General features: G+C 40.9%; 1 protein-coding gene across 1 annotated transcript; it reads right to left on the bottom strand.

The window, feature by feature from the left end:
- Nucleotides 1-486: 486 nt before the first annotated feature.
- LOC120788246 (myosin-4-like) lies at nucleotides 487-16,715 on the bottom strand. The gene is made up of 39 exons (XM_040123866.1): nucleotides 16,408-16,715; nucleotides 15,833-15,976; nucleotides 14,653-14,809; nucleotides 14,543-14,570; nucleotides 14,342-14,450; nucleotides 14,145-14,237; nucleotides 13,990-14,053; nucleotides 13,799-13,897; nucleotides 13,611-13,714; nucleotides 13,386-13,524; nucleotides 13,167-13,285; nucleotides 11,739-11,888; nucleotides 11,455-11,625; nucleotides 11,053-11,359; nucleotides 10,498-10,574; nucleotides 9,913-10,000; nucleotides 9,709-9,826; nucleotides 9,507-9,630; nucleotides 9,291-9,427; nucleotides 8,007-8,262; nucleotides 7,652-7,894; nucleotides 7,387-7,563; nucleotides 7,158-7,303; nucleotides 6,436-6,526; nucleotides 5,956-6,345; nucleotides 5,746-5,872; nucleotides 5,532-5,650; nucleotides 5,251-5,447; nucleotides 4,988-5,171; nucleotides 4,169-4,334; nucleotides 3,950-4,074; nucleotides 3,551-3,859; nucleotides 3,255-3,458; nucleotides 2,212-2,337; nucleotides 1,951-2,121; nucleotides 1,657-1,761; nucleotides 996-1,091; nucleotides 766-897; nucleotides 487-672 (listed from the first exon to the last, which is right to left on the bottom strand). Exons 1-39 carry the CDS (start codon nucleotides 16,609-16,611, stop codon nucleotides 652-654), a joined length of 5,817 nt encoding a protein of 1,938 aa, XP_039979800.1. The 5' UTR covers nucleotides 16,612-16,715; the 3' UTR covers nucleotides 487-651.
- Nucleotides 16,716-17,798: the final 1,083 nt, after the last annotated feature.

The following is a 17,798-nucleotide window of genomic DNA, read 5'->3' as shown; positions in this document are numbered from 1 at the left end:
TGCTCATATGTTGCATATTTCTTAATCAGTGTGTTTAATCAACAATAAACCTGTTTCCACGTATTATTCCAGCATATGAACACTGAACACAACAGGCGTTTTAACAGCATAAGGTTTGACTTGTCATTGTATAAAATGCACAGGTGTCACTTATACAATACCTGGTAAGTATTTGTAAAATTAAAGTAAAATTGTAGTGTGTTTGCTTGCTCACATTTCGGTCTCTAAGTGGGTAAAGATCTGTCCTGCGATCTTCTACAACAACAACAATAATAATAATAAGATTAATAATAATGGTCATATTTCTCTAGATCAATAAAATAAATCATACAGTGGGATTTTCTTTCAGATTTTATTGAAATAAAGGCAACATACATCCACTACCACAAAATAAATTAATGCAATCAATTCCAGGTGCTAATCATCATTGGGCACTAATTCATATTTAAAGCAACTGTGTGCAGAATTTGAAAATTTCCAGCTTCTGCACCCTCCGGTGGTACAAAATGAATAATTTGAAAGACACCATGATCACATAAAATTATACACACAGTGGCCTTAAATGAAAAAATAAATGCATATCTAATTAAGAGTATGTTGCATACTAGCTTCAGAGACACAGCAGATCCTCTTCATGGCAGCCAAGCATAACTACTCTCCGCTGTCTTTTCCCTGGTGAACAAGAAAATGAGAACGACATTAGCGGTTACTATTTCTATCAATGTATATAAGATGCAGTATGGTGGCAGAAGCTGACTGACTCACGTTGCCCACGTCGCGACTCTTGACTTTCATCTTGTTGATCTGGGACTCAGCGATGTCGGCGCGCTCTTCAGCCTCCTCCAGCTCGTGCTGCACCTTCCTCAGCTTAGTCAGATGAGTGTTGGCTTGCTCTTCCTGTCCGACACCAAAATAGGTGATAAGTTAAAAAAAAAAAAATCTCCAAATGTCCCAGTAAACAGAGTGAGGGTTGACAGAAAAGAGACGTCACTCACAGCTTCCTCAGCCTGCCTCTTGTACACTTTGACCTTCAGCTGGAGTTTGTCCACCAGCTCCTGCAGTCTCACCATGTTTTTCTTGTCTTCATCAGACTGATATTTGACAACAGAAAACAAACACTTTACTGACCACTACTACCGACTGACCCACTAAAACGTCACACAGCTTTTGTATGAAAAGGATGTTGTGGAAGATTTTTCTACAGAAGGCATGGTGCACAACCAAACACACAAAACAGTGATAGGGTTAAAGTGAAATATATTGTAAGATACAATATTGGAGACAAACAAACTTTATCACAAGAAGTGAAAAGGAGAGTCTCTCAACAGAAAGAGTCTTACAATCATCTTTATAGTGTTTCTTGAGAAAAGAACTCTGTCCCGATTGGTTATCTTTACTTCAACCCAAACACATCATCCAATAAGATAGAAACATATATAATGTTCACGCGCTGTCCATGCACTGGCCATAAATTGAAGCTCAGGCACAGCATCGCTTTGCTTATTTCCATTTATGCTAAGGCGACAGGCTGCTCCATAGGTGGGCCCCCCTGGACTCAGAGAACATCCGTCTACGGCCCCTGGGAGAGACTTTGAAACTCCTACAGGAATATCGCCAAAAGTTAATAAATGATAAAGTTTTTTTCCATGAGTTTACCTGATAGGTGAGCTCCTTAATTCTGCGCTCAAGTTTGCGAGCACCCTTCACAGCATCTGACCCGTGTCTCCGTTCTACTTCAAGGTCATTCCCAAGTTCTCGCACCTGCAGAAGAGTCGACAAAATTTCCTAAATGTATGATTGTATAGATGAAACAAGAACCAGTCATTCTCTCAGTCTCAGTCTTTTTCTGAAATATATGTTTGAATATGCAGCAGTTTCACAAAACCACAAAAATGTCAATGTTTTAGTAAATCAAGCAGGATTTTGGGTGATTAAAGTACAATACATTACCCTTGTTTCCAGTTTTTGGAGTTGCTTCTTTCCACCCCTCAGGGCCAGGTTTTCGGCCTCATCGAGACGCTGCTGCAGGTCCTTCACCGTCACCTCCAGGTTCTTCTTCATCCTCTCCAGGTGAGCGCTGGTGTCCTGCTCTTTCTTCAGCTCCTCAACCATCATGGCAGCCTGAAAAATGGACTCAAATGGTTAGCAGATTGCTGCATTTCTCAAGAAACTGAGAAAAACTCAAACACAAAACACACACAGAGCACTCACATCAGTGATGGCCTTCTTGGCTTTGTCCTCAGCATTCCTGGCCGCTTGGACGCTATCCTCCATCTCACCCTGAATCTGAGACAGATCAGCCTCCAGCTTCTTCCGACTGTTGAGCAGGTTGGTGTTCTGTAAGAGATCATTTTGTTTGACATTTGAGTACTAAAATATGATGATTTCAAGGTCTCTCGTGTCTTTATATAATATAATGGTGCTGTATAATTAACAAATGAACTGTGATACCTTGATACTGTAAAATAGGCCATTGAAATTAATTAGAGACGGATGACATTTCAGGTAGAATGTAAAACAGATGATTTACAGTTCTCTTACAGAGTTCCACTCTAAAAAAATTGCAATTGGTCTTTTGCAGTTGCTTTTTTTCTTTTTTAATTGAAAATAATGGCATCTGTTCTGGAAATGTAGCCTAATATTTTAAATCTATCTGCCAAAATCGGAATTTGGAAAAATTTTAAGATGAGAAGTCGATGGTGTACTTGCGAAATTAAGCTCTATTTTATACCTACAAGCTTTGGGAGTTTGGAGCTACTGTTAGTTTTATTATTATCTAATTGGTGTAGTACATGCTGCATGTGATCACTAGATTCTCAGGTGGATGTTTTCGGGCTTAAACTTGCAATCGTTTGATTTTTTTTGCCACTTGGGTGAAGTGGAAACAAGGTGTTAACACAGTAGTGACATATTACAACCTGAGGTGCTTTTCCACCAAAATTTCCAGGAGCTTAAATTTCCCAGAACCAATGTCTGAGAACTTTCCCAGGGGTTAAAGTTTCTCCAGCACGTTGTGATTTGTTTTTCCGCAGCAGGACGAAAGCCCCAGAAGATTAAGAAAATGTAGTCAGCTGACGTATCAGAGCATTTCACATAGTTTGTATAATAATGGACAACAAAGCCAGGACTTTGTTGCCAGTCCATCAACCGTAAGATCGCTATGATCGGTTCAAAGTCAAAGGGGAAAATCTATGAGGCTACCGTGAAAGAGAAAAACTGATGTAAACATGATAAAAGAACAAGTAGATTTGAACCTGTGAGTGAAGGAGCTGGACACGCTCGCTGGCGTCCAGCAGCTCCTGCTCTGCTAACTTCCGGCTCCTCTCGGTTTGCTCCAGGGCCGCTCTGATTTCCTCCATTTCAGCCTGCATGAGGTTACTCCTGCGCTCACACATGGCGACCTGCTCTTTCATGTCATCGTTGTTTCTGAGGACATCGTCGAGATGAATCTGAACATCCTACAAAGTCAGATAAAAACAGTGTCTTTCTACTGCATGTACTAATAAAGGAAACACTGCTCACTCTGTACAGGTTCTCATATGTAGTTCACCTTGAGCTGAACTTGTATGTTCCTCAGTTGTTTCTGGGCCTCGGCTGCCTGCCTGTTAGCATGGCTCAGCTGGATCTCCATCTCGTTGAGGTCTCCCTCCATCTTCTTCTTCACTCTCAGGGCGTCATTCCTGCTCCGAACCTCAGCGTCCAGATTACTTTGCATCGTGTCAATCATGCGTTGGCTGTTTCGCTTCAGCTGTTCAATCTCTTCGTCCTTCTCTGCTATCTTCTTGTCCACCTCAGACTTCACCTGGTTCAGCTCCAGCTGGACTCGAAGGATCTTGGATTCGTTGTGCTCCAGGGAGGCCTGATTATAAAAGGGACATGCAGTCATATTGACCAGAAATAGTAGCGTATGTTTCAATATACATTATTTAGATCATTTTCTTCTACCTACCTCTGCTTCCTCCAGAGCAGTCTGAGCCTCTAACTTCTCCTGCTCAGCCTGTTTCTTTGATCTCTCAAGCTCATGGATGGTTTTGCCTGTTTCTCCCAGATGTTCTGTGAGATCCATTATTTCCTCTGCAACAAATGGAAATATGATGATGTTCTACCATTTGCCACAAAAAACATTGGCTACAGCATTATTGTAGATAAAAAAAGGGTGTTGATATACGTTGCAGGTTTTTATTTTCCCGTTTGAGGGTCTCCAGTTGTTCCAGGCATTCTTCAAAAGTATTCTTCATCTTGAAGTTCTCAGTGCCCAAAGATCGCGCCTCTTTTAGGGCTGACTCCAGTTCTGTTTGACATTCCTCGTGTTTCTGCTTCCACTCAGCCAAAACCTACAGGAAGGCATTTGACAGTTGAATATTTAAAACAAATTGTTGAAAGTCTGGTAAATTGTGTACTTGTGCAACAGAAAAGGCTATCAGGGTGATCCATGTTGTTGAAATTAATGTTTCCCCGAACATTATCATGAATAGCCTCGAGGTTGCCCTAGGGTAGCTGCTAAATGAAAACAAGCAAATCCCATTCAGGTGTGACCCTGTTATGATACAGATTTTCTTGGTTTTGACAGCTGTATGTTAAAATGGGAAAAAAAACTTCCACCACGTTGTTCTCACCGAGAACAGTGGCATAGCGTCATGTCCACCTCGATATGGCAAAAGAATAAAGGCATATATGATGCCTTACTTGCATGACCTGTACCAAGTCGAGATTTATGTTTTATCGGAAGTGTTCAGACAGTTTGTACCATGATGTCAACAGCTACTAGACCAAACCTTTCACCAAAAATATTCCTATATATATCTGCCCATGAACAAAGTTTACCATGCAGCACACCGTTTTGGCACCTACCATTATAAAATGATTCCTTCCTCAACCTGATACTTTCTGTGAAGTTTCGATTATATTCTACCTACTAAGCATCTCAGTTAATGTATCAGATACATTAGCATTTACATTACATCTTATAAAGTCTAAAGGTCAAAACCTTGTCAAAATTTCTCTGCTTCTTGTCCAAGGCAGCAGCAGCAGCATTGGACCTCTCAACAGCCATCATCAAGTCCTCCACCTCTCCCTGCAGCCGCTGTTTTGTCTTTTCAAGAGAGGAACACTTGCAGTTAATGGCCTCCACAGCTTCTTCTGCATCCTGCATACGCAAAGCAAGCTTCTTCCTATGGGAGAGCATATAGGGTGTCAGAAGGTGTCATGAGTTTACATCCCTTTTCCAGCTGATGTGGAGATTCTTCTTACTTTGCCTCTTCCAGCTCTTCGATGCGTTGGATGGCATCGGTCTCGTATTTGTTTCTCCACTGAGCCACCTCGCTGTTGGCCTTAGACAGGCAGCGGTGCAGCTCAGCTTTGGCCTCCTGCTCCTCCTCGTGCTGCTCTCTTGCCAGCTCACAGTCATGTCGAGCTGATTGCAAACTATGGGCCAGGGCATTTTTAGCCTTAAAAGAAATTGCAGAACCCGCATAAACGCTTAGCTCCATCTTTAAACTTTGATGATGCTCGTCCCTTTTGCCAGATCTTACCTTCACCTCCTCCTCATGAAGTCTTTTCAGCTCCTCAATCTGCTGAATGAATGCTTGCTTTCCCCGAGTTAGCTGTGACATTAATGACTCCTTTTCTTCAAGCTTGCGAGACATTTCAGCTGGATGATCAGTATAAGAAAAATTAGAAATGGCTTTTCTGTGAGGGTACATGACTACTGACTTTATTGCTCAGATCTGATAAAATATTCCTCACCATTTTCCGTCTGCAGCCGAGCTTTCTGACTTGTAAGGTCATTTATAAGTCTCTGATGCTCCTCCTCTTTGGTATTTACCTCATTTAGTTGATCTTCAAGTGAACGGCACATTTTCTCTAAATAAATCTTTAAATTTGAAACAGAAAAAGATTCTTGTCATCTCTTAAATGGAACTGAACATAACAATCATGATGAGTATAATAACCAACCTTTGCTTTAGCCATGGTTTCCATATTGCTTGATAAATCATCCATCTCTAGCCGTAACTCGCCCTTCTCCTTCTCCAGCTTCTGCCTGACCCTCTGGATGTTATCCAGCTGTTCTCCAAGCTCAGCCATGCTGTCTGAATGTTTCTTGCGCAGAGCAGTGCAGGTGGCATCGTGCTGCAGAGAACACTCCTCCAGCTCCCTGCGTAGTTTTAGGAATTCCGCTTCCCGCTTCTTGTTCAGCTCAGCCTGAGCAGCGGTGGCTCCTCCGGCCTCCTCCAGCCTCTCACTGATCTCCTCCAGCTCCCTGGACAGATCAGCCCTCTGCTTCTCCACTTTGGCTCGAGCCGAACGCTCGGCCTCGTTTTTTTCCTCCAGCTCCTCAATTCGAGCCTAGAGATGCGAGATTATAACGATGTAATCCTAGAAGTAATTTAGCTTTTTGTCGTCACCTCAAACCCAAGTCAGTAATTGATTCTTCACCTGGAGCTCTTTCATTTTCTTCTGCAGCTGTGTACTGAGAGATTGTTCATCTTCTATCTTCGTCTGCAGCTGTGACAACTCAAAGTCTTTCCTGTTAAGTGAAGTGAACCCCGCTGTTCATTTGTGCCATACTTATGTTGTTGATTTCTTAGCATACAGACATGTTACTTCCAGTGCGTTGGCTCTGTTTTGAATTAACTCTATTGGTCAAACAGGAACTTGGCTACACAATATACTGTATATGCCCATAGAGGGTTTCTAGCATCTGACTTTACTAAAGACTGAGAGATGATACTGGGACAAAAGGAGAAATTCCATTCAGCTATTTGGAATTGGAGAAGGACTTAAGCTAATTAATGTATAATTTTGTTTCAACTCATCAATTTGATGGAATGAGTCCACAAACAAAAGCTCACCTATACAAATAAAAACAATCCAAAAATAAACATTAGAAAAGATTTCAGATTTCAAGTTCGTCCCTACGAGTGACTCCTTCCACATTACACATCTGGTCCCAATTCAGTACATTTCTACTGAGATTGGACCTCTGTTACCTTATAGGCTGTTCGACACTGCTAATACATCTAGCATCTAGAAAGCATGGTAACTGCTGATTATGTTGTATAATACACCACCATACAGATGAATATACAGTAGTTATAATTCATTTAGTAAAATTGTATATAACATTATGGGTACCAGCTTTTCCGGGGAAAACTTACTTTTTCTGCTTCTCATCCAGCTGCTCCTTCTCATTTTCCAGATCCATAATGGACTCCTGAGCAAGTTTCAGATCGCCCTCCAGCTTCCTCTTGGCCCTCTCCAGATCCATACGGACCTTTTTCTCCTGTTCCAGTGAACCCTCCAGCTACAAATACAAGCCCTGTCATCACATGCATCTTGATTGTAGCTGATATACTACACCTTTCCAGCCTTTAGTGTACAACTCACCTCATCTACCTGCTGTTCTAGTTTGGTTTTAGCTTTGGTCAGAGTGTTAGTTTTGTCCTCCTCTGACTGCAGGTCGTCCAGCGTTTGCTGATGAGCCTCCTGCAGGAATCTTTTCTCTTTGGACAGTTTGGTGATGTTCTCGTCTTGGCTCATGATTTCTTCAGTCAGGTTTTTCACCTAAAGCCATTATTAAGAACTGATGTGACAGCTGTCCTCCAACATGGTGACAAAGCAACGATTAGCAACATGATGTATGTAGCATTACCTTGTTTTCGACGGCATGTTTCTCCTTCTCCACTTTGGCCAAGGTGAGCTCTAAGTCGTCGATGTCTCTTTTCAGCTCTGAGCACTCATCCTCAAGTTTTCTCTTCTTGGCAGTCAGCTCAGCATTCAGCTCCTCTTCATCTTCCAGTCTCTCTGTCACCAGCTTCAACTTGGCTTCCAGCTGGACCTTGCTTTTGATGAGTCCTTCACATTTCTCCTCTGCATCCAGCAGGTTGTCTGCCTCCTGATATCAAGTTTGTGCACCATAATTAAAGTCAATGGTCAGTAAAAATCCAATAATAACGATCACGTTGACTATGTAAACTCCTACTAACTCTCTATGTGGCGTAACTTACTGCTTGAACTTGAAGTAGGAGATCATTCTTCTCTTGTACGACAGAGACCATTTTCTCTTCAAGCTCCCTCCTCCGGTTTTCCGATTTGGCCAGATCTTCTTTGAGCTTTGTGAAATCCATCTTCATTCGGGCCATTTCCTTCTCGGTCTCGGCGCTCTTCAGAAGAGGTTTGAGCTTAAAATACAGCTTCATCCATGGCCAGTGTTTTACGTTCATGAAAGAACGGAAGTTATACTGAATAGTGTAGATTGCTTCCCTGTCAAAATAAGACTCGGATGAGTTTACCCCTCGAGTTTCAGCTTGTATGGTGTCACTTTTCTTATGGCACTAGCGACGATTTTTATACACATCTTGTTATCCCGAACCACTAATTTTGGGTACATCTTAATTTAAATTTTTTTTTACCCGGTCATCCAAATTGAATTCTAGTGTTTTGTTTGTTCATCAAGCAATAGGAAGGAATAAATCGTGGGTTTTAGCACAATGAGGACCATTTTTCAAAAAACGGCTTATATTTTACAAGACACACCATAGTGTGTCAGATTCCTCGAGGTGTTTTGAAAAATATGAATAACGTGAATAACGTGTGTCTCTGTTAAAGCTAGGTATAGTGACATTGTGATGCAGAGCAGAACTACATCAAATCACTTAGCGAGTATTGAGGATACTGAGATCATGTCCCCTGTATTATTATTATTATTATTATTTTATTATTATTATTATTATGTACTATTTCTGGAAATTTAGGGAGTTTCGTGACATGAAGAGAGGTTACATTCTAGGCCGACAGTTTTAGGCAAAAACTTTAGATTCCTTTTTCATTTTAATTTAATTTATTATTATTCTCCACTAAAATTATATCCCCAGTATCAGAACCTGATGTAATGACATAAAGCTGAGCATGAAAGTTAAAAACCAAAGTGTTGGGTAAATTGAAATTTTGACCTAATGATGCCAGAATAAGACGTGTATTATACCAACTAAACATCAACATATTAGCAATGCTACTGAGAGCATGTTACCATGCTGACATTAGGATTTAGCTCAAAGCAGAGTTTGGTCGACGGCTACATTAAAAAAAATTAAGTGGGTGGAGTTCTGCTGCGAGAATTTTGGACTTATGACCTCAGTATTTATAAAATCCTGGTTGCGCTTATTCCTATATACACTAATAACATAATGTCATCGTAGAACTGACAAAGCTTCAGCAATAGGGGTCTGGATCTGGTCCCATTGCATTGTCAACATGCGAATTTTCAGCTTCAAAGCAGTAAATATCTTTACTTTCTGGCCATCATCCTCTGGTACTCCAACCGGGTGAGGTATCCACAGCACAGAGCCTGAGTGGACGTCACAACCTGGGCTAACCGCTCGTCTCTCATCTCCTCCAGGGCTCCCAGCAGACCGGCTTTAAAAAACACCTGAAATCAAAGGTAACTGATTTTCTCCACAGCTCATTCGCTCCTGAAATTTAACCAGTGCGCTCCATCAAAAGAAAACCTTAGTGTGTCCAAACTTGTACTGCGTGTGATCCACGTCGATTGAGTCCAGCAGTTTCTCTGCAGCTTTTTTGTTATCCATAAACTGTCCCTCAGGAACAGCACTGGCGTTAAGAATCCTGTATCTGCAGGAGGAATAATGGGCCTGACTGAGTATGAGACTAAACATTATGAAACATTAATAAATATAAAACTTTATCTACCTCTGCTTGAAGTCCCCGTATAGAATTCTGCTCGGAAATCCTTTCCTACAGATCCGGATGCCCTCCAGCACGCCGTTACAGCGTAGCTGGTGGATAACCAGATGGTTTTCCATAACACCTGCGATGAAGGCAACGGTTAATTTTTTTCATGCTGTTTTTTTTTTAAGGATTTGTATCTAGAAATGAAAGGACGATCAAAACTACCTGGAGTTTTTGTCTCATTTGGTATCAAGCATCGCACAAAGTGAGGATGAGTTGTTCTCAGATTGGTCATGAGCTTCCCGAGATTCTCCTGTAAGAACAGTTACACGTTGACTGTGGAATCTGTAGGGTTTTTTTTTCTAGTTTTGTTTCAATTTCTAATATGCAGACATGTGTTTTTTCACACCGAAGGAATAATACGACATTTGGGGAAATACATATATTCACTTTGTGGCGGAGAGTTAGATGAGAATATTTATAAGCACTCCCGTATCTGCACATTAAATATGAAGCTACACCCAGCAGCCGCTTCGCTTAGCACAAAGGCTAGAAACCAGCTGTTGGCTGTGGTTTCATATTTAGCGCACAGATGTGAGAGTGCTATTGATCTTCTTATCTAGCGCTTATCTAGAGCTTTTAAGATTTGAATTCCATTCAGTTTCAGATTAAATAATTGTGATTTAGTTCCACTGTAGTTGTTTCTCCTTTGTTAGATTAGAAATCTTCAAGTGTTTTAAATGTAATGGTTTCAGGGCATATGAAATCGTGTATTTTGCCAAAAAATAAATAAATTTACTTTTATCTCACCCTGAACAGAGCTGACACAGTTTGGAAAGATGCTCCCTTCTTCTTGGATCCTTTCTTCGTTCCTCCTGCAGCTGCATCTGCGTTATGGTGCATTTAAAAATACAATTACCAATCGGTTGACTGTATAAAACACTTTGAAAGATCCTTTTCATTCTGCATGTCCAATATTTCTTCATATGCATCCATAATCCCAAATCACAACTATACTTGCTATCCTTCTGCAAACCAACTTTGTCAGTATATTGCTTTGTATTTCTGCAGAATTTCCAGAATGATGCAGAAAAAAATTATAGTAATCATTAATGACAATATGGTGATAACTACAAACGCCTACAGAAAAAATGAAGGTGGTTGTTTATGAACTCGGGTAAAGCGTATTGAAATAGTTGGACTAATATATAGGTTCACAAGTTCTATGGAGCCACGGTATTTTTCTATTAAATCAGCCAGTGATTTTCAGCTTCAGTAATACAGTATGGGGAAGAATCATACGCAGCCAAAAGTATATTAAAAATACCCACAAAAACCCACAGTGGTTAAAAAAAAGTCAGTTACCATCTGATCCGGAGAAGCTTGCGTAGAACATGGCCAGTATTTTGACCGATGACTTCTGGTAAACCTGCACCACAGACTCGTTCAGGGGGTCTTTGTTCTTCTCCAGCCAGCCGCTGATGTTGTAGTCCACGGTGCCGGCGTAGTGCGCCAGGGTGAAGTGAGCCTCAGGCTTCCCTTTGACCGCTTTGGGCTTCAAGAAGCAGTTGTTCTTGCCCAGATGTTGGTCGTACAGTTTGTTCTTGAACGAGGTGTCTGTTGATTTTGGGAACATGCACTCCTCCTCGAGGATGGAGAAGATTCCCATTGGCTAGAAAACAAGCCATTTTTCTTACTAATTGTTATGACAGTTACGACATTTAATACCATTTGGGCAAATACTTTGGATTACACAGTACACAATACCTTTTCAATGAGCTCGATGCAGGCTGCCAGGTCCATACCAAAGTCGATGAACTCCCAGTCAATTCCTTCCTTTTTGTATTCTTCTTGCTCCAGTACGAACATGTGGTGGTTGAAAAACTGTTGCAGCTTCTCATTTGTGAAATTAATGCAGAGTTGCTCCATGCTGTTGAACTAAAATGAAATAGTAAAGACCGTATTCAAATGCACACACTGTACTTTATTCAGTGAGCCTGTAGGGGGGGAAAAAAAAAAAAAAAAGCATTTTACAGGCTGTAAACACCTACCTCAAAGATCTCAAAGCCAGCGATATCGAGAACGCCGATGAAATGTTGTCTGGGTTGTTTTGTATCCAGCTGCTGGTTGATCCGTACGACCATCCACCGAAACATCTTCTCGTAGACCGACTTTGCGAGGGCACCAATGGAGTTGTACACCTGAAAAGAGGGAAGTATTTGGACAGTGACACGTTTTTACTGTGCTGGCTCTGTACCCTAGCGCACTGGATCTGAAATGAGGCCATGACCGTGACGTCACTACACATCCACGTCAGATTAAGAGCGTAGTAATCGTAGTGTTCTTTATACACAGCCCCTCAACTTGTGTGTTGTCTCGTTTACAAGTTTTGATATTGATCCCTTATATCTTCTTGTAGATTGCATTGTTTTTGATTTACCACGTTCACTTTTTAACACATTTTTGTTATTTTAATTCTTTGTTGCACTTGGTCAGTTATTTCTCATTCATAGTTACTATTACTCCAATCTCATTATTATAATTTGTTATTATTACTATTGATACCTTTCCGTATCATCATTATTGTTATTGTCACTTTTTTTCTTTATTCACTTTCAGCTACGCTTATTGCATGAATTGTGCTATATACAATAAAATTATTATTAAATGATTTAATTATTTAGGAGCCGGAGAGTAAGTGGACGGGTTAACATTACACTTTGACAAAGTATTCAGATTTAATGTTTTGGTGTCAAAGTGTTTGCAGTCAATGACTGTCTGGACCCACGGGCCTCAGCAGGCATGTGGTACCCTCCCTGGTGATGCTTCGCCAGGCTTGGATGGCAGCCATCTTCCCCTCTTGCTTTTTTCCCTCAGTGTAGTGTTTAGTATGTGAAACGCATGATCAATTGAATTGATGTTATGTGAATGACTCCGCCAGTGTAGAACATTAACATAAAAAAGTCCTTGTTTGTATAATATAATTCAACGACCCTGATGCTTAAAGTCAACCTTTAAAACTCACAGTCAGTGTGTCATTTTAAATCAACTGTGTTCGGACTAAAGAGCCAAGATAATGAAACACACCACTGCCCTAATACTTTCAGACTGTACTGTATATAATAACAACACAGCCTTGATAAATATTTGATTAAAATTAGCCGGAAAATGTGCATTATTTTCCGGGAACCACATGGTGGAATGTAGCAGCACCATCACTGTTCAGCTTCCGGGTATAAGTCTAAAAATTATTAATAAACAATCCTGATGTCTGGCAAGTGTTCATGAAATATTAGTGGTGATACACTCACCATGCAGTTATAGGAAAGTAATGATTATCAGCCATATGGTTATTGAGAGGTAACAGCATGGCTGATAACCAGTGGCTCATCTCGGATGATCTTTTGCGTGAGATTACGATGGATAAGTATGAGATATATGGGAAGCACTTCTTAAAAGTTTTTTGGTTACAGTCTTACCTGCTGCACATTTTGGCCTTTGGTAACATACTCATTTCCAACCTTTACTCTGGGATAACAGAGGTTTTTCAGCAGATCAGCAGAGTTCAGGCCCATCAGATACGCTGCTTTATCAGCTTCTGCAATGACAGAAACAACATCTCGAACAAAAAGCCACCTTTTGGATTTATCTCTTCACTAATGCCCGTTTCCTTTATTTGAATGACAGTACAAACTCACCCTCAGTGCCATCGGGCTCCGCCTGCTCCTCCCGCTGTTTCTGCTTGAACTTCATGTTCCCATAATGCATCACAGCGCCAGTCAGCTTGTAGATGGACACTTTCTCCTCAGCAGTGAAACCCAGAATATCACAGGCTTCCTGTGTTAAAAAGAAAAGGTAGGAAAAGACCTATGTAAAGCAGCTGAAAAGACGGAGCAAGCTCTGCTCTCACCGGGTCAACTCACATCTGTAGCCATCAACTCCTCTGCGTCGTTTATGCTTTTGACACTGATCTCCCCTTGACTGATGAAGGCAAAGTCGAAGGGGTTGGTTGTGATGAGAAGCAGATCTTAAGTGAAAGAAATCAGGTTAAAACCTCTGTGTATGAACGTCTGCTTCCGACTCAATGTGAGAACATGATTCATCAGAATACCAATAAGTTCAGGCTTCTTGTTGCAAGTAAGCTGATAAAAGATATGATAACTCCTCTCAGCCGCCAGCTGAAATGTCACTCTCGATTTCTCCAGCAGATCTTTAAGGAAAAAAAAAAAGCAGAATAACTTTATCTTGCAGCGACGTTATCAATCTCGGGCAATATTCTGTAAAACGTTTGTACAAACTTACATGTTTCAATGTCTGCAGATGCCAGTTTGCCAGTCGTGCCAAAGTGTATTCGAATGAATTTACCCTGTCAAACAAAACAAAGTGTCATCTTACTCCCTGTGTCGAATACATTTCCGGTAAATCAAATCCCAATGAAGTCCCTCAGGCTCACTCACAAAGCGAGAGGAGTTGTCGTTCCTCACAGTCTTGGCATTCCCAAAAGCCTCCAGCAGCGGGTTGGCTTGGATGATTTGATCCTCCAGGGTCCCCTACAGATGATTAAACCTGTAAATCTAACACCCGCTCCTCTCTGAAAAACAAATGGCTGACTCTACCAGCTGCACAGCCTGTCAAAAAACACGCGCGAGCTCACCTTCATTTTACTATTTGTCTCCTTTTTCTTGTCTGCAGACACTGCGATTGTCGCAAAGTACTGAATGACACGTTTGGTGTTGACAGTCTTTCCAGCACCGGATTCTCCGCTAAGCAGAATCAAAAATACATATTTCAACTTTTGATTGTTTGATCTGTCAGTAGTCTGTTGCCGGATATTCAAAATCGCTGCTGTACTTACGTGATAAGTATCGACTGATTTTCTCGATCTGGGGGACAGAAAAGACGACGATTACATGGTGACAATAATTCTAATTATTCCGTTGTGTCGGCTTTGGGCTGCAAACGAACCCGTCAGCATGAACTGGTAGGCGTTATCGGACAGGGCGAAGATGTGAGGGGGAACCTCCATCCTCTTCTTCCCTCTGTAGGCCTGGACCACCTCTGGGTTGTAGACCGGCAGCCATTTGTAAGGGTTCACAGTCACAAGGAAGAGCCCGGAGTAGGTCTGCATGGAAAGCAAGGCCAGATGCATTTTTAAATCGTAGAAAACAGGGAGAATCGCTGTGGAACGAGCAACTGGATTCTTGTGTGATGTAACATAATGTACCAACATCTCTGTCTTTGCCATACAGAAATTAAAAAAGAAAAAAGTCAGTACCCACATACCCTCTTCATTCCCTTTACTTATACCTGTAACTCACGGCTAAAGAAAGGAGAAGAGTAAATAAGTGAACAAATAAGTCAATAAAATGAACAATAAAACTGAGAGTACAGGGCTGTCGTCATTGACATTGCCATATTTGCCAAGCACACAGTATCATGTTCACACACACACACACACACACACACACACACACACACACACAGGTTTAATATGTATACTGTATGAAACATCCATTTTGTGTTTTGCTTTGTTGTAGGTTAAACGTAACTGGAAGACTCAGAGTTATCAAAGCTGTCATGAGATGTCCAAAGGTGGAAGAAGGATTCACTAATGGTGCCAATCTTTTTTTTACCAGCCAAGTGAGTCGCCGTTTGTTTGGTTGTTTTTTTATTTCCATCATGGAAAAATATTTTGTTATTCAAAGATTTACATTTTAAAAAAAACTATTTGCTTTGCTATTTAGATTTGTTACTACTGATCAGCCATTGAGTGGGTTTAATTAATCTGCCTTTGACAACACAGTAAAAGCGTAGTGTCTTTGTCTAAGGCCAATTTCTATAGTGTATCCAACATTTTTTTTCTAATATAAATGTCACTTTGAGAAAGAGAGATTTCTTAAAATAAGGCGCACAGTGAAGTGCTCTGTCCTATTTAACCTGTTTTTATTATCAAACTGCGTTGGAAATAAGTGGAATAATCTCATGTCACTGGAGGTTTTTAGACATGTTTTAAAGAATACACAAATTTTTGGTTCTGGCCTCCATTTTTGAAGCATCTTCCTGCTTAAATGAATAAACGTTTAATAAACAACTTTAACTTAAACTTGGTCCAACTGATTGGCATCATATTTCTTGCATGACTTACATAGATCATCCATGCTGCGTAGCGCTCCTTGAGGTTAAACAGCACTGCAGGCTCGTGGAGGTGCGTCATCATCACCATGTCCTCAATCTTGTCAAACTTTGGGGGGTTCATGGGAAACACTTGGTCCTCCCCGACGGTCAAAGTCTGGGGAACAGAAACAGAAATGTGTGCTGTTGTACGGTAAAACAGAGTGTGATGCTTGAAGCCTAATGCGCCTGCACACACTAAGAAAAGGTTAGACAAGTCAGAGTTTTCAAAAGGACACAGGATGTTCACAAACTTTGAAAGCATAATGTAAATTCAGATTTTCTTACAAAATATTACTCTTGTGGAAAGTGAAGCAGCGTTTAGAGCTTCAAGGGAGACTAAATGTCTGTTTTGAAAGTCAGACTAATAAAATTCTGCTGGTTTTTTTATTGGCGGTTTTAGAGACAATCTGCACGAAATCCTTCTCCATCACACTGGGATCAAGCCGTGGTCAGACAACCCATGTAACAGAAAGGCCATATGCACTGGCTGTGTTCGGTGTCTAATAAAAGGTCGATTTATCGGCGTAACCCCTTCAGTCCACCCACTCTGTCGTCGGTGGTCTTGACAGTGACTTTGCCGTCCACCCTGTCCTGGATCTCAGCCTTGACATACAGCTCTTTCTCCACGCTGACGAAGCACGCCGCCTTGCTTTCAAACGGGCGATTCTGGGCCTCTATCCTCTCCTTCTCGGACTTGCGGAGGAACTGGGCAGCCGGCCCGAAGATTGCCATTTCCCCGTCTGTGCTCATTTTCCCCTCCTGGATCCAAGACAAGACACCTTCAGCATCCTTTCAGTTCTCTTACGTGTGGATAACGACTGAAAGTGAATCCAGAATGCCTTTGTACTCACCCAGTTGTTGCAATGCAGAAGCTCTGGAGTTTTTAGAAAGATGAGAATAATCCTGCACGGTGGCTGTTATATACTGAAGGATGGTGGACCTACCTTCCTTGATTACACAGCAATAACAAACATAACCAATGTTACTGTCCTTTTTATATCTCACCATTGTCCTTGGTGTGAAGCCTCTTTCCTTTACATGGGCATGAACCGGTAGAGTTACACGAACCTGTTGCTCATCGTGGATAAGGATGGGTCCTGGATTAAGCACAAGATGCAGCACAGTTATATATAGCTCCTGACACATTTGGGGAATGCTGAATGCGTGCTAAGGCAGTTTTTGAATTTTGTTTTGTAAAATTCGTAACGGAGCGGCAAATTGTAAGACAGCAAATAATAACGTAACGCTTGCAGGGTCAGAACCAGGGGTTACAAAGTGCTTTTCAAGGAAAAAATGTAAAAAAAAACAAAAATTAAAAAAACCCATACACGCTGCATTTGTATTTTATACACACATTAACCAACACACACACACACACACACACACACACACACAACACATAAATACACACATGCAAGGCGAGGCAAGTTTACTTGTACAGCACCTTTCAACAACAGGGCGTTTCAAAGTGCTGCACGCAAGACATGAAGGCAATAAGACGAGATGAAAAAGGAACACAAGACGATAGAAAATGACACGCATAAGTAGGATTTAAAGAGTAAATTACAATAGAAGATAAAAATACAGTGCAATGCAAAATATGAAAAAATAGTCCCAAATTTAATGCAGACAAAGTCACCCAAATTGGGTTATTAAAAAATGTGTAATAAGCAGGCACTCGTACACAGTAGCACTGAGTTTCACATGTAAGTTGGTTTCATATTCAACCGTTCTGACATTTTTTTTTCTCCTGACGTAAGAAAATAAATTTACAAAATGTTGTGAGATGACAATAGCTGCTGAAGTGAAGTTTCTCTTGTTCGGGATTTTCAAGTAATAAGAGTCAACAAGACGTATAATTAGACAGGAACAAAAAAATAAATAAAATCACACTTGATTCACCCAAAAAAAAAAATCTTAAAACAAACTTACATGTC

The sequence above is a fragment of the Xiphias gladius genome, chromosome 3 (genome assembly GCF_016859285.1).
Source record: "Xiphias gladius isolate SHS-SW01 ecotype Sanya breed wild chromosome 3, ASM1685928v1, whole genome shotgun sequence".
NCBI lineage: Eukaryota > Metazoa > Chordata > Actinopteri > Istiophoriformes > Xiphiidae > Xiphias > Xiphias gladius.
This window is presented reverse-complemented; position numbering and strand designations above follow the sequence as displayed.